This window comes from Hyaloscypha bicolor, assembly GCF_002865645.1.
Source record: "Hyaloscypha bicolor E unplaced genomic scaffold K444scaffold_117, whole genome shotgun sequence".
NCBI classification, from domain to species: domain Eukaryota; kingdom Fungi; phylum Ascomycota; class Leotiomycetes; order Helotiales; family Hyaloscyphaceae; genus Hyaloscypha; species Hyaloscypha bicolor.
In genome coordinates this window covers 1,108,072-1,132,264 of record NW_020194619.1, presented here as the reverse complement: position 1 = coordinate 1,132,264, position 24,193 = coordinate 1,108,072, and the positions used below count along the sequence as shown (strand labels likewise).

Below are 24,193 nucleotides of genomic sequence, written 5' to 3'. Positions count from 1 at the left end.
TCTACAGCACTTCCACTCTTCCTTTCGTTTTCCGGGACATCTGCGAAACCATTCAATCCGGCAAATTCCTTCTGGTCCTCACTATCTGCATATAAATCACGCCATTACACCACCCGTCATCGCCACATAAATTCACTTCTATTCACTTTCGCGGAGAGCCTGAGTCGGGCTTGCACAAAAGAGAACCGCACTTCGTTATCTTTGTCGAACAAACTTTCTTCCTACAACCGGAAAGCGCCACCTTAACAGCACCGACATCATGGCGGATATTGACGACGAGCTCCTCGCTCTTGCAGGAGAAGCCTCATCTGATGAGGAAGAAGATGCGCCAATGAACATCAGCAGGGAAAGTTCGGGTACCCCCGCTGGCAAGACTGCTGGTAAACCTAGTGCAAAGAAGTCTGGTGGAAAGAGGACAAGCAGGCGCCCAAACGACTCCGAAGAGGAGGGCGAAGCGTAAGTTTCTTTCCGTCTTCATACCTGAAAACTCCTGGCGGGAGAAGGATGCTGACCCAGTTGCAGCTCTTCTGGTCACTCATCCCCCGACTCCCTACGATCTGCCCCTATGGATCAGTCAGACTCAGAATCCGATGGCGATCCTGCCTTCGACGATGATGATGGAGACCGATATCCGGTGGAGGGCAAGTACCGGAATGCTTCTGACAAAGCAGAGATCATGGCTATGCCTGAGATCAAGCGTGAGGAACTTCTCGCCGAGCGTGCCCAGGAAGTAGAGCGAGACAGACAAAACAGAGCTCTTCGACAACTTTTGAATGCTCGAGAGGCAGATGCCAAGAAGCAGGACAAGAAGCGCAAGGCAGGAGCTGCAGACTTGGAGGAGAACCAACGCAAGACCTCTCGCCAAAGAACAAAGCTAGGTGGTGGAAAGGTTGGAGAGGCCAGCACGGGAATCGACAGTCTAAAGCGTGCAAGAGCCGAGAAGACTGATCGTCAACGTCGCCGAGATGAAGACAAGGAACGAAACAAGGACAGGAGAGCTGCTCGAGACGAAGAATACTCGGATGCCGATGCTGATGGAGATAGCGAGGTTGAATGGGATGACCCAAAGGCTAGGAACAAGAAGAAGTCTAAGTCTCCGGATTTCCGAGACGCAGAACCATCTGGTCTTCATGATATCGAGCGAGTTAGAGTCGGCAGATCCCGATTTGCTATGGTTTGCTTCTACCCTGGCTTTGATGAGGCCATCACTGGCTGCTATGTCCGGATCAGCGTTGGTGAGGACAAGGAGAGCAAGCAAAATATATATCGAATGGCACTCATCAAAGGTATGTATGCAACTTTGGGTGTTGATATGTATGCTAACGAATTGCAAAGGGTTCGTCGAAGACAAGCCATACGCTATTGAAGCTGCAAATGGCAAGCAAGTCAGGACAACCCAGTATATACGCGCTGCTCACGGGAAGTCGGAGAGAAACTGGCCCTTCTTCAGTGCCTCTGACTCCCCCTTCACCGAGGTTTGTAGAAAGGTATCAGCAACGTTGATAGCTTGATGCTGATTTTTGATAGGCTGAATGGAACCGCTACAAGCAAACATGCATAGTGGAAGGTGTCCCGCTCCCAACAAAACCAAAACTTGCTGCAAAGATCGCCGACATCAACAATCTTGTCAATCGCTCATGGACCGAGGCTGAATTGCAAGAGAAATTGACCAAGTCCGGTGCTCTTGTCAATAAATACATCCCGATTGAGCGGAACCGTCTGAACAATTTGATCAAAGAAGCCAAGGCTCGTGGCGACACAGAAAAGGAAGAAACTTACCGCAAGGAGCTTGAAGCACTCGATGGACCAAAGCTGGCGTACAGCACCTCGATGCATCCATCTCCAAAGAAAACATTAACACCATCAGGCTTGAGCCAACAAGAGCGACTTGCTATTCTGAACAAGCAGAACCGCCGAAAGAATGCAGAAGAGGTGCGCCAAGCACAGATCAATGAGAGACGAGCCGCAAAGATGACTGAAGCCGCCATCGCTCGTGGTGAGAACGTTACAGAAGACCACTCTCGACGTGTCAAAACCCGGGCCAAGTTCAAGCACGATGTTGCAGATAACTTTGGTGCAAATAAGACCGGCAGTGAAAGAAGCGGCACCAACACTCCAGCAATCGGTACGCCTAATCTCACTGCCAAGAAACCTTCCACGCCTCTCCCACACCTTCCAAAGCTTCAAGAAAAGAAAGGAATTCCTACAATTCGACGCCCGTTGATGGATGACGACATCATTGGTTCCATCGATTTGGGCATTGACATTGAGATTTAGAATGAATCCGCTTGTTTTCGCGTATTGGCAGACGGAGACTTATTCTTGAGTGGATTGATTTCCGCGGTGGTCTGGACGTAGGGCATGGCGTCTCGCATCTCTCTGTTGGGATCCAGGAAAGAAGGCGTTGGATTCTCACTCCAGGATCATGTATTTTAGAATGGAAAACATTGCGCTGAGTAGACTTGACGGACCGATGATTCCATGTGAAGTGGTGACTTTGGGGCTTAAATGCCATCCTCCCTCATATCTGAGATTTCAAGTGCAAACTTGAGTGGCATGATACAAGGGAGAAACGATCCAGGTGAGCAAATTTGTTTCCAGAAGGTGGTCTCCCGATACAGAAGAGGGTGACGTTTCTCTTAATCAGAGTTCTTTGGTCACAAAAACTCCAGTTCTCTCGACGCTGTTATCTCTAACTCTTGAGTAACTTATCCGCTCAGTCTATAGGTCTTCCGTATCTTACTCGCTAGTCAAGTAGCTTGCGACAATAACTGTGAACCAGGGAAGAAGGCATTCAATCGGAACACTGGGTACGAAAGGGGTTCTCAAGAAGTCAAGAACCACCCCCTAGTTCTGCCATCGCTGTAAGAGGGAAATTATAGGGCGATGGCCAATATCCTATAGTTTTGGTTGGCCAAAGCATCTCACCGCCTTGCAATGGTGGCTCTTGACTTCTTGAGACCCCCTTTCGTACAGCAGGACAGGTGAGTGTCAATCATGTGATTTCCATTACCCGAACATGGCTGATGCCTCAATATCCAGGCGCCACTTCTGACATCGGACGACGAAAAAAGCTCAATCCACACACTTGGCGTTTGATACCCGCTTCCGGATCTGCTTCATGGACCCTTTGAAGTGTCCCAGCGCATGTCAGAGAGACAGCCTATCGCCTTTTCAGCTCCAGCACCGCCTCACGATTGTGCAATGCCCGTGCAGCAGGTCGGCCGCTGGGCGCCAAGTGAGATCTCCGTCCTCGCATGGACTTTTGAGATTCCTGATCGCGATATGGCTGAGAGCACGAACGCTGCGCCTTCTCGAACTCGTCACAGCAAGTTGACAAAGATCGGCTGAAACCTCACGCAGCGATCCATTTCTGGAGCGAAGTGTCTGAACTGCTTGCTGGACCTGTGGGCAGTGCAGCATCCTGGTCAGAGCTGCACCATCTGCAGAAGATGAAACACGGGGTCTACGGGTGTCGGGCCATATGGAGCCAATCGCGCGGGCGGCACTTTCTCCAGCAGACTCCAAGTTTCCTCACGGCGGACCTGCTAGTCATCACAGAGAGTGATGTCTGGCTCGCGCTGCCCACCACCAACGCTACCGCCGCGGAATAGCTGCATCGCCAGAAGGCCTGGATCCCAGGCAATAGCAGCAATTCGAGCACTTTCCTCCGGCACGCATGTGGATGGCGGATGCAGAGGTGTGCTGGCCCCCAGCCGACCCACTGAGTACTGCTGAGGACCTTCTCAGCAGAGGCGGAGGTGATCGCCCAGAGTTATCATGTCCCTCAGCAGATGATGGTTGAAGTGGCAGTTCCACCACATCGCCACGATATCAAGAATAGCAGCCGCATGCGCCTGTGCATACGACGCTTCTTCGCTCGTCGCCATCAACTCGACTTCGCGTGGCTGCATCCCGTTCAAGACAGCGAAGTAGACAGAGCAGCTTGCGATATCCTTGGCCCGTTCGCGAGCTAAGCTTCCCAAGTACCGAGCTCTGCTGCATCAGTCCGGGCGTATGACCGTTCGCTGGTGTCATTGTGTTTCCAGATTCGCTGTCTTCGCCTTGGGATCAAACATTCTGGCCCCAAGACAAGACGTCAAGCTGGTTGGCGGAAACATTGGAGGAAGTGGCTCATGTTGTGTCCGTTGCTCAAGCTCTCCATCTCGGTGCAACTGACTGCAGGAGAGGCGGTGTCAGATAACGGTGGACGGTATCAATCGTGATTCACAATCAGTCGGTTCCGTGAGCAGATCCTAAGGTCAGCTCAGAGGAGAATATCTTTCTTGAACGATCTTCCAAAGGATCCACACGAAACGCGGCGGCCACACGGCCACAGCCCACAATGACCAGGGTCCCAGCAAGCACAAGCCTCAATGGTTCATCGACGGCTTGATCCAGCACCCTTGCATACGACTGTCTCGACAAGGCTCCGAAAGATGGGCCCAGTCAGCATGGGTCATTCCCTCAGATAGTGTGGGGAATCTCAACATCAAACACTGGCCGAGTCCCCGTTCCAACATAATCAATGCACTATGCACCACCCGCGCTCAACTTTGGCGGTAGAATTGACTTCCAGCTTCATGTCTGTTTTCTCTTCCCACATGTGGTGCTCATGTCGGCTGCCGACCGTTGTCTCTTCCTCTGCTGTCTCTGTTCAACTAGCCGTCAACCAAACGTGGCAAGGTCCTTCATGCATACCCGAAGCAGCCCTACATCGACCAGGTAGTGTGAATGGCCGTTAACTTCGTCCTATCTTTAATATCTTTCTACGTCTTTGGTTGAGCAATTTGCATCCCCCCTCCCATTCGTCAGCCATTATTGGAGAAGCAAGAGCTTGGCCCTCGACAGCCTCCTACGGCGTGGTTCATAATAAATTGTGTAAAACAATTAAGCTGAAGTCTGCTGAACTTTCTTCGTCCAATAGCAGTGCCTCCGCCTGATATATCCAGGCAAGCAGTCTTTCCGCAGTCAATGCCTCGGAAGCCTCACCGTTTCGAGGAGAAGAGATAAAATATCATTGTTTTCTTTCGGGCCTTGGTAGATCCGCTCGATATCTTGAGAGGTCGGATGTTAAAAGACGATTGGGACGATACACCAAGCCTCACCTCACTGTTTCGAACGTTTCCGATGAGGTCAATGCATTGTCGGATGTCGATCCCACACTCCAAGCCTCTTACTATCTCGCAAGAAACTCGGAGACTTGATTCACATCTCCAGTCAAAGCCACTCGATTAAAGTTTATCTGAGCCGAGAGCTGGTCTCCTTAATCAGATCTGTTAATCAATCAGACATCTGAAACACTTCACTTCGATCACCACAGATTGACCTTACATATCCCCAACATCTCCCTCCAGGACGGGACGAGTTGAGGGGTATTGGAAAGTTAATATCTTCTATCGGACGGCTACCTTTCTATTGAACAATTCTGGGTCTGGAAACTCCATCATTTCGACCGATACATCCCTCTGGAAAATTTTGGTCGCCGATAAACAAGACAGAAGACAGTGGTTTCAGATTATCGTTGGAGGAAGACTTCGCCTTCAACAAGTCGTCAAGATGGATCTCACGTCACTGTTGAATGCGAATTCTTCTGCTGCCGGGCAGCAGAGGAAGGAGGTCTCGAGGACGCCGCCACGGAATAGGACTCCATGGGACGCTGGAGGTTATTCACTACCAATCAACACTGTCTCGAGTATGAATACTACTACGCCAACGACACCACCTTATAACATTCATTACGATGATTCACATGTCGAAACTCCAAGATCACCACATCATAAATTCTCGGACAGCAGGAGCAGTCTCTCTTCCTTCGCATCATCTTTACAATCCGCATCGCACTCGAGATTCTCGTCTATGTCCACGGTCTCAAGTGTAATTCAACCCATGAACACCATCCTCGCTGAAAGCATAGCTCTCGATTCTGCAACAAAACTACAGCCTCTAAACTTGGAAAGTGCGCCAGTACCCATAAACCACTCTCGATCACCAAGTAGCGCCACACAACCCCGAGGCAGCATATCACCAACAGGTTCCCTCGACGCACTTGCGCTCGTCGCGGAAGGTCAACAGGCGAGGCAGCAACCGGAACCATCGGCATCGAAGGGCGGAGAGGACAATATGTCGGCCAGCAAGGAAGGGAATAGCAAGGTTGCAATAGACAAATCGATGTCTTCAGAAAGACCGAGCTCACCAAGCGATGCGATCCTCATCAAGCGCACCACAGTTCCGAGTCTAAGACTCAATACGCGAGAGCAGGATTTGGCGGAACCGAGTCCGGCACAATTGTGAGTAGAGATTTCTTGCGCATTTCTTGAGGACTTTGAGGCCAGATGTTCGAGGTTGGTTTCTTTTTGTTCTGGAACATTGTTCGACTTCCCCTCTGGTTCACCAGCGCAAGTTTGGTCGTCACAGATCAGCAACATAGGATCCAGATAAGATTCTGCGATCGAATGATAAGACGGAGCTCGCATTATACTTTAACTTAGACCGTTGGATTTCCTTCTTTTTGCGAATCTTGCTTCTTGGTTTTGCCGCATCCTTGCGCTTTTGCTGCGTGGTCAATTTTGTTTGGCTCCCGTTCTGTTCTCGTTTTGGTGGATTGAATATTGCAGAGTACTTTGTGAGAGCAAACGCCATAGTCGAAATTTTGGTGGAGAAATTTTGATTGCAGGTTCTGGTCTGGCATTGCTTCGCAAGGGATCTGTGGGAGGTCACTTGATGGTACTGGATGTGGAAGTTCTCGCCACGGTTCGGTCCATCGAGTCATCATTAAAACTTTACGAATTGTTCGCACACGTTTTGCATGGAACTCGCTAGCAGGTTGCTACGCATTAGAGGCCCTAAAGTTGCATTCTCGTCGCTGCCATTGATGGATGGCCGTTACCCTCATTTTTGAAGGACAGAAATGCGGGTAGCCTCATGAAGTCAATCACCAAGTTGCCATAAGAGAATACTTCCAAGTCTCTCTGGATAGTAATGCCAGACTCGAGGCCGTTGCTGCAAAAGTGGCCATAAGGAGTTCGCCGCTGCATTATGAGGCTGAAATCTGCAAAACTCTGTGAATGGTGTCAGGCAACAAAGTTGTTGCTGTCAAGCATCACTATTGAATGTTGAAAGCTTTTAGCCGAATTAGGAAGTTGCTCTTCCTTCTTCAACTATATGACGTCTTCATAAGAGCTTTACAAGTGTGCAGATGATTCACGAGAGCTTTGTGCCTATTGTGCGAATGTCATGGCTATGAGGCATTAACTCGGAGTTTTGGCTGAATTAGGAAGTCGCCCTTCCCCTTTCAGCTAAGCGAGTTGACAACTTCAGCTGTTAGAATATTCGCGAAAAGGTCACACAATTGTTCCGACTCAAACACTGCAACTTGAATTATTTAAGAATGTTATTGCTATGACATATTACCTCCCTCCTTGCGAATATTTTGGCTGAATTTGGAAGTCATTACTGCTTTTTTACTAAGTGCAAGATTCATAACAGCTTCAGTCCTCCTGTTTTCGTTAAGCAAGGATTAGTAATAGTTAGCTGTGAGTGTTTGTTACATTGCTGCACAAGAATCTACGCGAAAAGGCTGGAACCCTCGAGTGTTCGATGAAGTCTTTGTATTGGTTCGAAATTTTCTCAGAGCTCTTTGCCTTGATTAGGAAGTCGTTCTTACTATTTTTGTTTAAGTGAAAGCTGGCAATAACTTCACGGTTAAATTCATCACAAGGCTGCATGAACTTTCAGGCGCTAAGACTGCAACTCTCTAAATGTTCTATGATGTCCTTGGATAAAGCTGAAGTTTTCTGGCGGTTATTGTCCGGATCAGGAAGTCGTTCCTTCCGTTGCTATTTAAGCGAGCATTGGTGATAGCTTCATTGCTGAATTCACCGCAAGGCTGCGGCAAAATATCAGGCGCTCGGGCCGCAGCCTCGAGTATTTATGAGAGCCTCGCATGTTGCCCACAACAATCTTTCTTCCACAAACACAATCATCGCACAACATCAACCCAAGTGCGAGACATCCATCCACACCCTCTATTGCTTTACTCTTTACAACCTCTATCTCCCTTCAACAATTCCAAGTCATCAGACAACAAGTGCACGCATTTCTTCTCCACCATCTTTTTGCTCGTCGTCGTCGTCGTCTCCGCCGGCTCTCTTTCAGACCGAAGGCCCTTTGGCCATCCCAAGTCTTCAGACAACAGGGCTTCTGTCTTCTCTCTCCTTGTGCGTCGTCACCGCCTCGCCGTCGTCACTGCAAAGGTTCGGATCGCAGAGATCGGACAGCAGCCAAGGTTCAGACCGCAAGGGCGTTGCAGCGAAAAGCATTTCGCCAAGGACCACAGTCTCTATCTACACCAAAACTTTTTAGTCAAAGTTGTGTTGTGTTTCGGGTATGTCTTCGACATTGTATTGCTTTCCAAGAACATTTAAATATGCCGCATCAAAAACGAGTCGGCGTCGCCTTCTCGTGGCTGCAGATGTCCTTGCTATTTTCACTGTTGCAGTGATTGAGTCTGAGTCGGCGTCGCCGCCCTGTGTGCATTCGTGTTTCTGTTCTTCCCTCTTGGTCTTGAACATTGAGCTTCATTGTCCCAAGTTAGTCTTGGACATTCTGGAGTTCCACTGTCCTGAGTTGGTCTTGAATATTTGGTGTTGTTGTCCGAGCCGGTAGTGGAACCTTTACAGACCCGAACTTGCACTAACATAAAATTTAGTAATAGGAACTATCTCAGTGCTCCTTTAGAAAACCACCACCAATCCCTTATCCAAGGCCGAACACACAAGCGAGCCCTCTCCGCACCTGACTTTACCTCTTCTATTCACAGATTTCCTATCTTGGCCGACTCATCTTCCTCTGTGGGGCCCCGCGCCGAGCCAACCCCGCCGTCATCGCATCACCCTGACAGCTCCTCTCCGACCAGCCCTCCTGGCTATACTGCTCCGGACACCCCACCCAACATGGATGCCGGCAATCAAGCTCAAGCTATTGCCTGCATGTACATTCCCAATTGTGACACCGGCTCGCAGTTGAGAAAGGCCATCTCGCACATCTTCGGTCGAAACAAGATGTGCACTCGCCTCATTCCGCAACACATCTGGGTCCATTACTGCCGCAAGCACTACCAGCGTAGCCGATACCGTAATCCGAAGGAGTATGCCAAGCTGCAATGCGACTTGGTCCAAAAGCAAATCCGTGCTATTCGCGAATGGTCAGAGTCTAATAAAAAAAAGGGTGATGCCGGCACTGTTGTAGACTGGGGTCTGGCTGTTCGCAAGAGAGAACAGAAGCGCCTGGATGAGATTAATGCTGGAGGCCGCAAGAGAACCGCATCTGCTGCTTTTGAACTAGGTAGTGATGAGGAGGGCGGAAGCCGAGGAAATTCTGTTCCGGCAACTGCTGTTCCTTCTTGGCTCTTGGATCATTGTGGAAAGGGTTACTCGACTGACGAGATTCTTGGCATCTTCAGCCGCCTCCACACCGAGATTCTCAATGATGAGATGCCCTGCTTCCCTGACATCGAGATTCTTCCCAACATTGTTGTTGATCAGGACGAGGCCAAGTCGCCAAAGGGATATACGAAGAGAACTCCGGCTACCGGCCACAAGAGATCTCAATCCTTAGGTGTCAGCAGCATGGCATCAAGCTACTATCCTGCTGAGTCCCGTCGCATGAGCCAACCCGGAGTTTGGGGTCAGGATGCCAGTCCATATGGCGGATCCTCGCAGAAGAGACAACGCCCCAACGAGATAGGTATGGAGTCCCAAGAGCGTCTTATCCCATCATTCCAGAGACCTCGCATGTCCGAGAGACCCGTTGAGACCGGTCGACGTACCCAACATCTTGCCCACCGCCCTGTCCATCCGAGCATCCAGGAGCATGATGATGTCTATGGTCCACAAAACGCCTACCAACATCAACTGCCGGCACCCGTTGCACAACGCCACGGTAGTCAGTCAATGGCTGCACAGCTTGAGACTAACAATGACCACGCTTACGCTTCACGACGTGGTATGCATCAACGATCGCAATCCGACATGAGCTTTGCTCGCCATGAAACATATTCTCCAACTCCATCTCTGGATCCAGCAGTCCAAGACCGTAACGGACGTGTTAGCCGCAACTTCTCCCCGGCCTACCACCCCGAACAAAGCTATCCGTCTATGCAATATGCCGATCACCATCCGAGCCATGTCGCTCGCCCTGCCTATGGCCACTCTCGCCACCAATCTACCCCTATGGCGCAGCAATTATACCACGGGCAGCACTCCCAGCATTCCCCCTCTGGCTTCGGCTACGTTCAAGGTGGCAACCCCCTCCCACCACCTGTTCCGCAAATCACCGAGTCACCGCAGGTACAAGCCCTTTACCGCTCACGCCGTTAATTCTTTCGGACGACCTAACACTGGCAACTGGCAACTATTTACCCGTCACTGCCGCCGTCGCCGTTCTCCTTCTCCTTCAGTGTACATTGATTAGACGTCATGATTTCACACGATACCCCTCCTCTTTATTATTTCCTAGGTCAATCAAACAGATAGCTATTAGCATATTCTGTGGATTGAACCTATGTAATTACTGTTGGACTACTCCTGCTTTTCTGCGATGGGTTTTTAGATGCGGGAGAGACGAGGAAAAGAATTGCGCAGATTTTTTTTTTCGGGGAGGTCAGCAACGGATGAACATGGATGGGATGGATGACTCTAGGCGGGCCGGGCCGTTCTAGAGGGAGCGATATGCTTGGGCGGGTGGATACATGCATGGGTTTATGATCATTGCGCAGGGTTTGGGCTGCCTCACACAAAAGTCTTCTATTTGCGATGCTTTTCAGTCACCTCACGGTGCCAATTAATAGACATACAGTGCTTCACTATAACAATCTTTCATTTTACTTGGTGAATCGTCCCAGATGTGCCTTGATGGGATGGAACAATGAAACCTAGGTCAAGATGGATATCCTAGGATACGATAGCACAAGGAGTTTTGTGCCAACTTGAATGTTCGAAAAGATTTTGGAATAATAAGTCTCGAGCCAAGTTGAATATTCTTGAACTTTTGGAACAATGGGGACTTGGAGAAACTGGAAATTTGCATCGGAAAGTACCAGATTGCCCATATACTGTATAATGAACTTCCACTGATTTCAAGGTCCCAACTTAGGAACAATCAATTTCCCCTCCATCCCAATGTCTCCAACCCCTCTCGAACAATCAATCCCCTTAACTCTTAATGTCCCTCCTCACACCAGTACAATGAGCTTCCCTTCCACGTGACGCAAAGAGGGGTCCCCAGCTTCCTCACCAAGCCACCTGCAGGGGTACGGAGATCTCTTTGTTTGAAACAAGATCCATATATGTGCTATATTTGCTGGGAGGTTCGCGCCGAATAGGTTGCGTGTAACCTAAGATTTTTATTTGGGGCTCAATGGGAGCACGGGAATAGCGTTTGCTCGGTGAAAGACGAAGTTGTATTGCTTAGATGGATGCACTGTTTTCCGAGTCCTTGTATTCCGTTTGAAGTTTAGTTGGGATTAGGTTTCTATTTTCAGGGGCTAGATGCAGGAATGGAGAGGCTTGGAATAGGAGGCTCAGGCCGAGCGTCATGGAGCACCCCACGAGGGCGAAACAAATGTTCCGAGTTGAAGAGTTGTCACGGGTAAACCCACGTCATTTACGAGGGCCTCACTTAGGTTATAGGAGGCTTTACTTCGTTCCGGGCTGCCTTTGGTTGATCGCGGGAGTTCAGGAGCTCATGCTCAGATGACATGATTAGACCCCAATGGCAATTGAACAAGCCAGAAGGGCCTTCTTTAAATCTCTCAAGTTCTGTCTACTTGCCTTCGTATATCCAGTACTTTTCGTGGTTTCTTTGTAGAAGTTTTGTGTAGATAGTCCTTCAATTATATACTTCTCCATGTCCATCGCTGCCCTGATCGGGTCTGCCTCTGCGATGGCCGTTTTTATTATTTCAAGGCGAGTTCTGACATCAGTTCTGGCATTGGTCGAATCAAGTGGCCCATACCAGTACTACATCGTAAGTCTTTCCTCGTTCTTAAAATGAACGATACTAATTCGAGCAGGATGGCTCCGACGCCATAACTTCCTACATTGGCCTTATCACGTCCCTGGGCTGAAGACCTGGTCTGGTAAACAGCTCTTTTTGGGTGTGTATGTAACGTCTAAAGAGAGAAGAGAGCGGGGAGCTCGAGCTAAGTACAGGGTGCCACGCTAGGGCCAGGTCATGTGACGCTAACGTCACAACAGGCCTCGACCCATCATACAAGAACCCCGCCGACACAAGCAGCACCAAGACGCCAAGCTTACCTTGGGCAGCACTTCCTTCTGGAACGGCCAGGCCATGCACCAAACGGAACTGATTCTCCAAAGAACGGCGGCAATCAACAAGGGAACAGTGTTCTATCACTTCAATTTAATGCAAAGCAACACGAATTCCCCGTCCATCTACCGAAAGCATCAAATCTGCTTCTTCGAGTCTCACTACACGGAGCCCAAATCTGTATTGATTTCGGGAGAGAGCGGAACCAGCGATCCATTGTCGATATGGGATATTGGTGGGACCACGAAGTGGAGCACGAATTGGACAGATGTTGTTTGGCATAATGTTGCTTATGAGATCGGACGTCTTCTTGATGTTTGGGAGGACTTGCTCATGCTAATCGGACATAGAACTTTGGGTTCTTAGTTGCTCTCTGGCACTCGGCAGGTTCGGACCCATTGACTTTGACGGTTCCAGCCGTGAGCACGTCCGTCTCATCGAATGGCGTAGACTGGCATTTGGGTGTTCTTGAACTCCCTGTTTCGGACCAGAAGGACTCTACGGAAGACTTCTTCTTTAGTGGAGTGCACATTGAGAGTAGCTCGTTGACGAAAACGGTTACTGGGCCCGCAGGTGTATCACGACCCTAGAGCTGGTGTTCTCAGTGGAAAACAGCTGTATTGGGTGTGTGGTGTACGTCTAAAGAGAGAAGAAGGAGCGGGGAGCTCGAGAACTTAGATACAGGGTGCCGCGCCAAGAGATCATGTGACGACACAACAAGGCGCAAGCCCTAGAATCCGTCGAGAAACCACATAAGTGATTCTGTGAGAACATTTGGGGAATGTTCCGGTGAGTTGCCGCAAAATGGGTATCAAAGGATCCATCGAGAGCCAGAGCGAACATTAGACTTGGAAGATCTGAGGGAAAGGGGGTTCTCATTCTGCTGTATATATTCTTCAGGAGTACATATCTGCTGAGATGTCATGGAATTTTCTATTGTTCATCCTCTTTACCTTATGCCTTGCATATTATAAATTCGGGGACTTAGGGATCACTTGAAGGTATTTTGATAAGAGAAGGGTTTGGAAACGCACCCTGGCCACGAAAGAGGCAAGGGAAGAGCAGCCAGACCCAATGCAGCCTAGTCGCACTCCAACCAAGTCCTTACATTTCAACTTGGCCTGGTTTCGATATCTGCAACCCTGCACTTCACACCTCGCATTCATCGCTCTTGATGTCCACATGCGGTCATCCAATCGGAGATCCGATCACGTTCACGATGCTCTCGACAGGAGCGACATCGGGTTCCCACTCCTCACTGGTGTCAGCGCGGTGGAATAGCATGCACTGAGTCATAGACGATGATGACACGCCCTCTGGTTGACATGACCTCCAGCGGGTATAAATGCCATGCATTCCCATCAAGTCCAGTGCGACCCGGGTTGCACGGTGTTGGGACGGATTTATTCGAATTCTTGCGACGCCAGGTTTGTGGAAACATCAAACCTGATCCTCTTTCCCAGCAGCCTTATTCTTGTTTCTTCTTGGCTTCTTTTCCTTGCCGTACTCGAAATCTGCAATCTAAGTTTTCTTTCCGGGTTTTCGTCTTTCGAGCCAAGGCGCAACGTTGCGATTCCTCTACTGTGGCCAGATAGATAAGAGATGTTCTTTGGTTCTTCGAGAACGCCAGTGGTCCCTGGAAAGACACAAGACGAGAATGCTGCAGCCGAAGCTGCTCCTGCATCAAACGTTGACATGGAGGTGGGAAACCCAAGCTCATGGGACGAGCCACCCAGTGCCTACTCCGTAAGCCACGGACAGCAGGGGGGGTCTGCACACCGGGGCTAGCTGGCGCCAAGTCTTCCCCTTATCCAGACGAACGTCGTAAAGCTGTACAAAGGAGGAAGGAGTTAAGAACGTCTTTGATTGTTGATATTGAGTGATATCTGAATTCTGGGATATCCACAGATAAGGCGGTCATTCACAAGCATCAATTGGCGTGCGCAGTTTACGCGTCTAGGGGAGATGCTGCATCTGTTCTCCCCTTTGAGCCAACTTTTCCTTGTGGTAACGGAGAACAGCCGAATTGGTGAGACGGTGTACGGCCAGAATACACTCTGGCAATGAACATACTCATCGGTGTTCCCGAACACAAAGCCAAGCCCAAAGTCGCACTGCAGTAGTCTACAAATTCTGAATGATCACTGCAAGCTACATTTCTCTGGCTGTTATTGGCTCATCCGTGCCCAATACTATGGCCCCTTATCAGTCTGTAGCGAGGTGATCAGCACGGAGGGCGGCAAAAGGGTGCATTTGTGTTACCCTAGCCGGCTTCAGATCTGGTAGATAAGGTACAGGATATCTCAATTACCTCACTTGTATTCTCTCAACTTTAGTGATACCATTTTGACCTAGACCGGCACTGGCATCGAATTGCTACCCACCATGGCGGAATCACCACAGAAATCACTGCAGTACTCGGATCCAGAGAGTGATGTTTACGGACAGGGGAAGAAAAGTGAATATGTTACAGAAACCCCTACCTACGCTACGGATGAGAGGCTCGGGGAGAACGAGGAATATGGAGAAGTGAAGGAATTGAGGTAGATTTGATACTGATCGAACTTGTGCATTAATCTAACCTGTCAAAAAGGCGCGGTCTTGCGCAGAGGCATATTCAAATGATCGCTTTGGCAGGTACGATTGGAACAGTGAGTATCCCATTCTGAATTCAGGAGATGTTCTGACGCGGCGTCAAGGGTCTTTTCCTCGGCTCGGGCAAAGCCATCGCTCGCGGAGGGCCGCTTGGAGCATTGTCAGTTTCCCACTACGAGCTATGAGGACCGTACTGAGATTTCATAGCATGGGATACTCGTTTGTGGGTGTTCTTGTCACTGGGGTAGTGCTCTCAATCGCAGAGCTAAGGTGAGAGATGCCCAGGCACATCAGGGACAATCCTACTTATACACAGCAGCGCTCTTCTTCCTCTTAGCGGCGCGATCATTCGACACGCCGAGCACTTTGTTGACCCCGCGCTTTCGTTCGCACAAGGATGGAACGTCGTATATTCTTCGATGGTGTCCTTACCTGCTGAACTCACTGCCGCTGCCGTCATCGTACAATTCTGGAGTACTATCAACTCTGCAGTTTGGATTACCGTGTTCGGCATTCTCTTGATTGGAAGCAATCTTTTGTTTGTCCGAGTGTATGGCGAAATGGAATTCACATTTGCCACTCTCAAGATTATGCTCATCGTTGGATTGAACATCATGGTACGTCTTGTGCTGGGTTTGAGTTAGCATTCTGACTTGTTCGAAGGCTCTCGTTATTGTTTGTGGTGGAGGCCCAGACCATCATGCATATGGGTTCCAGTACTGGCGTAATCCTGGGCCATTTGTTGAGTATCTTGGCATCAAAGGCGACTTAGGTCATTTCTTGGGTTTCTGGACTACCTTCTCAAACGCAATTTACGCCTACAGTGGCATCGAGAATATCTCCATTGCCGCAGCGGAGACACAGTCGCCAAGACGCAATATTCCAATCGCGGCCAAAAGAATCTTCTGGAGAGTCTGCATTTTCTATAGTGCGTAACCCGAACAAATTCAGAGATTCATGCTGACTTGGATTGAAGTTCTGTCAATCTTCATGGTTGGACTCATCGTCCCATCCAATGACCCTAACCTCCTTCATTCAACTGGAAACGCAGCTCAATCGCCTTTTGTTATTGCGGCCAAAAGAGCAGGCATCAAAGTAGTACCATCCATCATTAACTTCGTCGTCTTGACAAGTGCTTGGAGCGCTGGGAATTCGGGTCTCCTTGGCAGCTCACGCACCCTCTACGGTATGGCTCGTGAAGGCCATGCACCAAAGATATTCCTCCGGACAAGCCGCATGGGGGTCCCTTACGTGGCAGTTGGCTTTATTAGCTTGTTCATTGCCCTCGGGTACATGAGCTTGTCCTCCGGTGCTAGCGTTGCATTCGGATGGCTTCAAGATCTCGTCTCTGTTGCTGCAATTATCGGGTGGATGGTCATCTGCACAGTCTATTTGCGCTTCTACTACGGCTGCAAGGTCCAGGGAATCGATCGCTCGGAGCTCCCATGGAAGGCGCCGTTCCAACCATATGCTGCCTGGCTATCCTTGATCTCGTTCATTGTCCTTCTTCTGACTGGTGGATACGCCGTTTTCATCAAGGGACAGTAAGTTTCCCTTCCCAAAACTCCTTTTGGCACGGAAACGCTGATTCTCGTGTGTAGCTGGGACAACGAGACGTTTGTTTCTTCGTACATCAACATCCCGATCTTCATCATCCTATACTTCGGATACAAGTTTATCAAGAAGACGAAGATTATTCCACTCGCTGAGATCCCCATTCGGCATTTGTAAGTCCCAACTTCTCGGAGTATTAAACCTCTTATAGCAATGTCAAAACAGCTGCTAGAATATCTGAAAGAAGTATGCTGACTCCGACTTCTTGGGATCAGTATCGATATCGCAAATGCAAATCCCGAGGCACCTGCGAAGCCAGTTGTTGGCTGGAGGAGATTGAATATCCTTTGGAGTTAGACGTAGTGGACTGTCAGATGATATGGAGAACCCGGATGAGAATTATGGGTGCTGTTGTGTTTGATGCGCAAAGGTGCAATAAGGCTTTGGTGAGAAATGTTTAGAAATTGATAAGGCAGTTGAAGTCGTGTCGATAAATGCGATCAGTAGATTTGAGCGAATGAATGTGCAATGGACAAGAATATTCTTAGGTATATTGTTATGAGGTTTCCACTCACATGTCAACCGGCCTCTCCTTTCTGGTAGAATTGCCTTTGTTCTTCCTCAAAGAGATGTATCATGATGTATTATCTGCATCACACGTGATTCGGGAATAAAGGGGACGTTGGCAAGGGTTAAGGCCTAAGCGAGATTGAGGGGCACTCCTTGAAATTGAAGTTATGATCTTCAGATGCTGTTTGTGGAGGATATGGCTCTATTTTAAATTTCTTTGCCGTTCAGGAGATTACCTCCAGCAGATTGTTGTCAAAACTCAAATTGATCCCACTTGGAGGTTCAATCGAATGCTTAGCATGTGGTTAGATTGGGAGATGCTGAATGGATGCTAGCTGTCACCAGGCAGAGGAGCAGCAGGCTGGCGGATAATCGAACAGTTGGAGCAAAGAAGCTTAGCAATGAAATCTCAAATAAGATTTTACTGAAGTTCCACCAAGATACTGTACCGTGTCGGTACGGATAATATATTACTCGCATTTTCCCGAACTCCACCTGATACCCACGACGTCGGCCGCCACAGTCCCAAGTCGCCCATTCTCCCATCACCTCCGCCACTTGACAAGCACTGACACACCTCTCCACACCGCCCCGCCCCCCATGGACCCCATCCCCTTCAAAGAAGAGAGAATTTACTTTGTTGCAAGTCGGCAATCTTCGCATTCGCTCTCGCTTTCCGGTTTGGGATCGGATCGTGTCAGGGGACGCCTATACACAAGCGAAGGGGAGGCATGCGGGGCCGAAAGCGAATACGATGCTGTGCCGAGCAGACGGCTTGATACGAATCAGTTAGCGAGATTTGAGATGTGGAGGTCGTGGATTTTGTGATAAGCTATACTGGTACTGTACATAAAAGAACGAGATATTGGCGTTGAAGAGGTTCGGCTGGACGGTCAGCTCTTCAATGGCCCAACGTTCGCGGCCCGGCCCCCTCGGAGAACAGCACAAGGGAGTGAATTCAACCTAAATCCCATACGCTGGTAACAAGGTACAGTCACAGAAGACTGAGTGATGAATTAAGAGTAAGCCTTGTGTCAAAGTTTAAAGATGTTAACCCTTAGCTTCTCGATGAAAAGCGGTACTGCTCTCGCTTACAGCACGAGTCCCCTGAACGCGGGCGCTGCCGGCTTTCAGGGATTTCAAAGCCTAATACCGCAAAACCTCACCGCCAGGAAAGCTCAAGTGACTCATCCGACGACGATATTTGGCTTCATTCTATCTTGGTTTCGCCCCATTGTTTTTCAAGTTCATCTTCAAATCTCACGTTGAGAGAAAGAGAGGATTGAGTCTATCCCATTAGTCATGGCATTCTCAGTGTCCTCTTCCTACGCTAAACTACGGTCTATCGTCGACGCAACCCCAAACGATCCCCTCCCATCTTTAGCATCAATACAGAAAGCAACTAAATCCTTGGTAGCTTCCCTCCCATCCACCGGCCTCGGAGAAGCAGCCACAGAAACTCACCTGCTGAGTGACCTACCCGGCGGATTCAACGGAACCAAGACGTCGTCAAACTATTATGGCTTCGTGACTGGAGGAATGTTCCCCATCGCCGAAGTCGCCGACAACATTGTGACAGCATTTGATCAGAGTCCAATGGTCCATTTGCCTGACCAAAGCATCTCCACTGTCGTGGAAGATCGAGCGTTGGGTATGCTTGTTCAACTTCTGAATTTGGGGCCGGCGTGGGGAGGGAGGACGTTTACAACAGGTGCTACTGGTGCCAACATCTTGGGCTTGGCATGTGGCCGTGAATTTGTGGTTAATTCACGCCTTAATAATGCTGTTGGGGGCAGTGGCGTGGGTGAACTTGGGATCTTGGCCGCTTGTATGAAGGCTGGAATCAAGGAGATTCAAGTGCTAACCACCATGGGTCACAGCTCACTTTATAAAGCTGCGAGCGTGAATGGGTTGGGTCGACAATCGGTGAAAGATATTCCTGTCAGCAAAAATGAGCCGTGGAAGATCGATGTCGACAGCCTTGAACGTGAACTAAGACGTTCGGAAGAAGGTGTTGTGAGCATTGTTGCAATCAGCGCGGGAGAGGTCAACAGTGGCAAGTTTGCCGTGAGCGGACTTGATGAAATGAAGAAAATTCGAGGTTTGTGTGACAAGTACGGTGCTTGGTTGCATGTCGATGGTGCCTTTGGCATTTTCGCCCGGTCACTGCCAAACACTGCTGAGTTTGCCTCCCTCATCAGTCTTACCTCTGGTCTCGAACTAGCAGACTCGGTCACAGGAGATTGTCACAAATTGTTGAATGTGCCATATGATTGCGGTTTCTTCCTTACACGCTCAGCAGACGCGCTCTCCTCGATCTTTCAGAATCCCAATGCCGCCTATCTCTCATCAGGCCCCGAGGCGTCGATCCCTTCACCACTGAACATCGGTCTTGAGAACTCGCGAAGATTCAGAGCTTTACCTGTTTACGCCGTTCTTCTAGCCCATGGCCGAGAAGGACTGGGCAAAGTGTTTGCAAAACAGGTTCGTCTAGCCAGGGGTGTTTCGGAGTTCCTGAAGGCAAGCAACGACTATGAACTACTGCCTTCGAATAGTCCAAAGGACGATCATTTTGAGGACACCCACATCATTGTGATATTCAGGGCCAAAGACGAGAGGAAAAATTCAGATCTGGTTAACGACATTAATGCAACAAGGAGAATGTACGTCTCGGGCACTAAATGGGAAGGCAAGCCTGCTTGTAGGATTGCTGTGAGCACATGGAAGGTCGAGGTTGAGAGAGATTTGAAGTTGGTAACAGACGTTTTGAAAGAGGTCGTTGGTGGTTCTCCATCATAAACGAATCGCATCCAGCGATCATTGATACCGTTTCGTTCCTTGAGAATACTTGTGATCTAGAAGTTGTCGACGTGAATCACATGATATGGTGGATATGGGTAGGTTGGTGTCGCTTGTCGGAGGTTCCCATCGAGGAAAGGACGAGGCTTCTCAACCTCAACTTCACAATCTTCCTCCCCTCGAGAATAGATAGCAGATCTGAAGCCCCCGGACTCTGTACTTCCACGCCCAAGCAGGCAGCTGCTTCACCTATACACATCTCTCAAGTATCATTTGGTCTCTGGTAGTGTGCTACCGGTAGTGGGACATTCACTCATGATGAGTTTCGGATACATGCAGGGGATTGCGTAGCCGTCTGAGCGCTTGCGTGGTCGGTCTACAACTCTTGCAGAGATGCTCCAGGTAGTTTCAAGAATATGCCACTCGAAATAAGTATTATCATGACACGCAGTGCTGAGGGAAGTCGAGGAAACTCAGTCCGAGCAACCTCTCCCAGCCTCGAACCAGGACGGCCTCGCAACAGCTATGGCTGGACCTCAAGGTGTGCTTCAAGATTTGCAAGGTCCCTTTGAGAAGTACGAAAGCCTGGGATCCCAAAGCAAGAGGGCTTGGGGTAGACTCAAATGGGGCTCAAACGACATCGCCGAGTTGAGAGCCAGGCTGACTTCAACCACAGTTTTGCTTACTGCTTTTTTGGGGAGCTTATTTTCAACTCGAACCTTCACCATGGAGTTAATCCTAGCGTTCAGCACCTCTCAAGTTGTGGTTGAACGAAAGCTCAAGAATGGGAGCCGAGAGTGTGTGAGATCTCAGAACTTCACTCTCACACATCAAATAACAACAAAACACCAGAAAATCCACTACATTCAGAACTTCAGAACCTGGAATTCTTGATATCCTGTTACCTATTACCAACCTCCGCTCCAAAAGTTCCAAATCAAACCACCTCATCCCAGATATCACGAGGCACCAATAAGTACGAATTCTCCCACTGTTGCACCCTCCCCATCATCCTCCCAGCATCCCTCCACAATCAGCTTCACATAATCCCCGCTCCACGCACCACCCTCAACATCAACGGTGGTGGTATTCCCCGTTACAGGCACCACCTGCTGACTACTGGCAGCATAAGCCGCAGCATCATAGGGCACATCAGGTGTAATGCCGTCAATCTCAATCACAATCCCAGTCCCAAAAAGGCTCTCCCCATCCGTGCTGTTGCCAAATTCAACAATGACATTCTTTGGTGGGCGACCACCCCAATCAAAGAAGATTCCTGAAACTGGATGAGAAGGGACGGTGGTCATGTTGACGAGCAGCGAGGCAGACTCGTTGCTTGCTGGCTGCCAGCGCGTGGAGGTCGCGCCGTCGATGGCTGCTTGGGCGAATTGGCCGGGTGCGTATGCGTCTTCGCTTGTTACGGGAAGGCATTGGAGGAGGTTGGAGGCGTGGGTTAGGTTTTGCCAATATAGGCGATTGGATACGGTGACTGTTTGGTTGATGGCAAGATTGTAGTCCGTGGTTTGTGAGCCTGGCGTTCCCACGAAGAAGGGGAGAGCGGTGTTTCCGTAGAGATCGATCACGCCTGCTGAGGCAGGTGTAGATAGGCGCGTGAGAGTCGTGTGGGTTGTGTTCATAGAGGCAGAAAGAGTGGCGCCTGCATAGTAGAAAGTACGGACTTTCACGTGGGATATTTGGGGAGGCAGGGAGGGGTCGAGATACAGAACTGGTTGATCGGTTCGAATACCCAAAAATCCGAACGGTACAACTTGGTTTGCACCTCCATGGCCTGTAAGGAATGGGAAGGCGGGATTGGTGTTTCCGTTCAGAGCAACATCATCAACGGCTTGCTCAGAGAACTGGAACCAAGGTGCACGAAGATACGGCAAGAAGCCATTCAGCGTGTAGGTGTAAGCGGAGCAGCCGCTTGGGGATAATGCATTGGCATCCACTGCAAAAACTGAGTAAGTCATAGCAGGTCCGTTAGGAGACTGCTTGTTGGCATACTGCTTCTCATTAGTTCAGATCTTACAAGTTTCTTTGTAGACTTACATAATCCAAGTCGAGCAGCTTGTCACCAGCGCTGTAGTCCTCGCCGTAATCAAGCGGATACGTCAACAACACTACATCAGCTTGTTTGACGGCAACACTGTTATTCATCGTCTGATATTCCAGGGTGATGTTCGACGGAGCACTTGGGTAAGCAATATTCTGCCATTGTGTCTGCCAAGTATCGTTGATTGGAAGGCCTTGATCTAATCTCAGATTGTTGGCAAGCCTCAGCAGCTCGGCCGCGCTAGCGATTGTGAAAGCGCCGTTGTCAACGTTATTGGCATATTCATCTGGATCAGTCATGTTGCGAAGCCAAAATGTCTTCGTCGTCTCATTATACTTGAGAAGGTTTCCTGTCATGTTTGCTGCAGATTCAATAACCTGTCTCGGTCCATTGTCGAACCAAGTCTTGTTATTGGTGATGTTGTATTGCTGGAAGAGGTTGAAGGAAATGTCGTAGTTGAGATGGTATTCATAGTCAACACAAGGCCCTGTTCCGGTGCAATTTCCATATCTCCCCGTCGTCCAAGAGTAGAGTGCGCTCCCCTCCGGATACCCATTGAACTTGGCATTCTCCAAAGCCTGCGGATGTTGTTTAATGCGGAAATTACTAATCTGCTTGCTCCAGCCCGGGAAGGCAAGATTCAGGCCGGGAGCCATCCAGTAATCGGCATCCCAGAATACAAGTCCAGCATAAGAGTCGGAGACCAAACCACCGACAGAAATACTGTTGTCGTTCAACCCGCTTCCATCGGGCTGAAGACTCTGGAGGAGGTAGTAGGTGTTGGCCACTGATGCAATTTGCAGGATCTTGGTGTTCACATCATCAGGAAGCTCGCCGGTGGCAGGATCAGTGAAGTCGTCCACTGAATCTGCTGTCAAGATTTTGGACCATTCAGTCACATGTTCGTTGAATAATGTGTCCCAGCCATTTAATTGAGCGGTCTCTTGGGCCCCGCGAGCAGTTGACTCTGCATCGGGGAATTTATCGTTGGATGCAATCCCCACATATTTGTAAAAGGTAGCTGTCTTGTCCTTCTTGAGGTTGATTTTGAATGACTGGGAAATTGTAGTGTCGTTCTGGGGAACATACGGTCCACTCCCAGCAGCTCTAGACGATGCATTCGTGTAGGCATTTGAGAAGTTGGCTCCAGAAATGACATATCCCGTGATATTCGCAAGTCCATTGGGATGTACGGAGGTGTAGATAGTGCTGCCATTTGTATCCATTCCCTTGGTATTCAGATAGGATCTGGCAGCGCTCCGGCCATCCAGTAAATCGGTGATGGTACCGCTGATGTCATTGGAGGGCGTGATGCTAGCTTTAACAGCAAGCACGTTCGGCCTCGCTCTGCTGAAGAATGCGGTGTAAGAAACATTGAAAGTGGCGGCAGAGTTTGGTGGGCTCCAAGTATAAGACCACTCGCCAACCCCAGTCTTGAAAGAGATCTTTGACTGGAAGTCGGAGAGTGTGGTGTTCTTGACTGTTGCATCCAGATAGTTGTCCCCAAAAGCAAAAACAATTGCAGTCGGGTGCGGAATACCACTGATGAACGACTCCCAACCATACTGATTCAGCCAAGGGTAGTTTGTTCCACTGCCATTTTGTTGAACGTCATAGAAGCCTGAGATGGTCGAGAAAGCAATTCTGGTGTCGAACAAGGGCCAGCCATTTGTAGGTTGAGTACCGCTTGCATCGGTCTGGTTGACGTCCGTTTCGTAGAAAGGTCCTGCGGCAGAAAGAGAAGTTCCAGTGTATCTACAGCAGATTGAGTCAGTTCTTGTTCCACTCCAGACAAGAAACAATAGCCACGCACCCATTGGCAAGAGACATGCGAGATTGGTACTGTCCCGGAACGAACTTTGTAGTAGTCAAAGACCACTCAGTCTGATTCCAAGCATAATTTGAGGTTGTAGTAACTGAGAAGTCGGTCTGGGATTGAGCTCCAAAGCTCAGCACCAGAAGCACCAATAGTAACGTCGTGAAGTTACCCATTGTGCGAGATACTGTGAAATGGAAAAGTCAAAAATTATTGAAGGAGGAAGAACGCAATTCCCATCTCGTCCCGAGCTTCGTGTCTGTGCTAAAGCATCTGTCATGTCCACTGGTAGCTTCCCGCGATATTTAAGGTCCCAAGGTAATGGAAAAGGTGCATCCCCAATGACGCCGTGCCTCCACCCACTTCCAAGGATGACCCGCACATGGCATCTGGCAGGTTGGTTCAGAGCATGGAGAGGCAGTCTCGGTGGAATTTTGGCAGGTAGATCTCACTCTCGTCTAATCCTTTATTGG

At 49.4% G+C, this 24,193-nt stretch overlaps 7 protein-coding genes across 7 annotated transcripts; 6 read left to right on the top strand and 1 right to left on the bottom strand.

The window, feature by feature from the left end:
- Positions 1–5: 5 nt before the first annotated feature.
- Positions 6–2,518, top strand: K444DRAFT_615506 (plus-3-domain-containing protein). The gene is made up of 4 exons (XM_024880743.1): positions 6–456; positions 523–1,286; positions 1,336–1,475; positions 1,528–2,518. The coding sequence occupies exons 1-4, from the start codon at positions 260–262 to the stop codon at positions 2,275–2,277; spliced, it is 1,851 nt and encodes a 616-aa protein (XP_024733957.1). The 5' UTR covers positions 6–259; the 3' UTR covers positions 2,278–2,518.
- A 3,041-nt stretch (positions 2,519–5,559) lies between these two features.
- K444DRAFT_644746 (uncharacterized protein) lies at positions 5,560–10,379 on the top strand (the record flags this gene model as incomplete). Its single annotated transcript, XM_024884999.1, has 2 exons — positions 5,560–6,290; positions 8,729–10,379. 2 exons carry the CDS (start codon positions 5,560–5,562, stop codon positions 10,377–10,379), a joined length of 2,382 nt encoding a protein of 793 aa, XP_024733956.1.
- A 1,522-nt stretch (positions 10,380–11,901) lies between these two features.
- Positions 11,902–13,307, top strand: K444DRAFT_692494 (glycoside hydrolase family 131 protein). Its single transcript, XM_024887820.1, has 3 exons — positions 11,902–12,041; positions 12,232–12,645; positions 12,681–13,307. Exons 2-3 carry the CDS (start codon positions 12,352–12,354, stop codon positions 12,918–12,920), a joined length of 534 nt encoding a protein of 177 aa, XP_024733955.1. The 5' UTR covers positions 11,902–12,041; positions 12,232–12,351; the 3' UTR covers positions 12,921–13,307.
- Positions 13,308–14,658: 1,351 nt separating this feature from the next.
- Positions 14,659–17,067, top strand: K444DRAFT_565916 (amino acid permease-like protein). The gene is made up of 9 exons (XM_024877115.1): positions 14,659–14,873; positions 14,924–14,981; positions 15,030–15,085; positions 15,133–15,195; positions 15,245–15,542; positions 15,589–15,853; positions 15,902–16,469; positions 16,527–16,652; positions 16,755–17,067. Exons 1-9 carry the CDS (start codon positions 14,716–14,718, stop codon positions 16,834–16,836), a joined length of 1,674 nt encoding a protein of 557 aa, XP_024733954.1. The 5' UTR covers positions 14,659–14,715; the 3' UTR covers positions 16,837–17,067.
- Positions 17,068–18,220: 1,153 nt separating this feature from the next.
- Positions 18,221–19,877, top strand: K444DRAFT_615500 (PLP-dependent transferase). The gene has a single exon (XM_024880742.1). The coding sequence runs from the start codon at positions 18,352–18,354 to the stop codon at positions 19,846–19,848; it is 1,497 nt and encodes a 498-aa protein (XP_024733953.1). The 5' UTR covers positions 18,221–18,351; the 3' UTR covers positions 19,849–19,877.
- A 363-nt stretch (positions 19,878–20,240) lies between these two features.
- K444DRAFT_44936 (uncharacterized protein) lies at positions 20,241–20,774 on the top strand. The gene has a single exon (XM_024872865.1). The coding sequence runs from the start codon at positions 20,374–20,376 to the stop codon at positions 20,740–20,742; it is 369 nt and encodes a 122-aa protein (XP_024733952.1). The 5' UTR covers positions 20,241–20,373; the 3' UTR covers positions 20,743–20,774.
- On the bottom strand, positions 20,775–24,100 carry K444DRAFT_44998 (carbohydrate-binding module family 32 protein). Its single transcript, XM_024872866.1, has 3 exons — positions 23,718–24,100; positions 21,901–23,659; positions 20,775–21,854 (listed from the first exon to the last, which is right to left on the bottom strand). Exons 1-3 carry the CDS (start codon positions 23,894–23,896, stop codon positions 20,808–20,810), a joined length of 2,985 nt encoding a protein of 994 aa, XP_024733951.1. The 5' UTR covers positions 23,897–24,100; the 3' UTR covers positions 20,775–20,807.
- Positions 24,101–24,193: the final 93 nt, after the last annotated feature.

Coding starts and splice junctions, on each gene's coding strand:
- K444DRAFT_692494 (XM_024887820.1), top strand. CDS start 12,352: ATGCACCAAACGGAACTGATTCTCCAAAGAACGGCGGCAATCAACAAG. Junction 12,646..12,680: donor AGATCGGACGTCTTCTTGAT/GTTTGGGAGGAC, acceptor AATCGGACATAG/AACTTTGGGTTCTTAGTTGC.
- K444DRAFT_44998 (XM_024872866.1), bottom strand. CDS start 23,896: ATGGGTAACTTCACGACGTTACTATTGGTGCTTCTGGTGCTGAGCTTT. Junction 23,660..23,717: donor CGCATGTCTCTTGCCAATGG/GTGCGTGGCTAT, acceptor AATCTGCTGTAG/ATACACTGGAACTTCTCTTT. Junction 21,855..21,900: donor AGCTGCTCGACTTGGATTAT/GTAAGTCTACAA, acceptor AATGAGAAGCAG/TATGCCAACAAGCAGTCTCC.
- K444DRAFT_615500 (XM_024880742.1), top strand. CDS start 18,352: ATGGCATTCTCAGTGTCCTCTTCCTACGCTAAACTACGGTCTATCGTC.
- K444DRAFT_565916 (XM_024877115.1), top strand. CDS start 14,716: ATGGCGGAATCACCACAGAAATCACTGCAGTACTCGGATCCAGAGAGT. Junction 15,086..15,132: donor GGAGGGCCGCTTGGAGCATT/GTCAGTTTCCCA, acceptor GAGATTTCATAG/CATGGGATACTCGTTTGTGG. Junction 15,543..15,588: donor TCGTTGGATTGAACATCATG/GTACGTCTTGTG, acceptor ACTTGTTCGAAG/GCTCTCGTTATTGTTTGTGG.
- K444DRAFT_44936 (XM_024872865.1), top strand. CDS start 20,374: ATGGCTGGACCTCAAGGTGTGCTTCAAGATTTGCAAGGTCCCTTTGAG.
- K444DRAFT_615506 (XM_024880743.1), top strand. CDS start 260: ATGGCGGATATTGACGACGAGCTCCTCGCTCTTGCAGGAGAAGCCTCA. Junction 457..522: donor TCCGAAGAGGAGGGCGAAGC/GTAAGTTTCTTT, acceptor ACCCAGTTGCAG/CTCTTCTGGTCACTCATCCC. Junction 1,476..1,527: donor CTGACTCCCCCTTCACCGAG/GTTTGTAGAAAG, acceptor GATTTTTGATAG/GCTGAATGGAACCGCTACAA.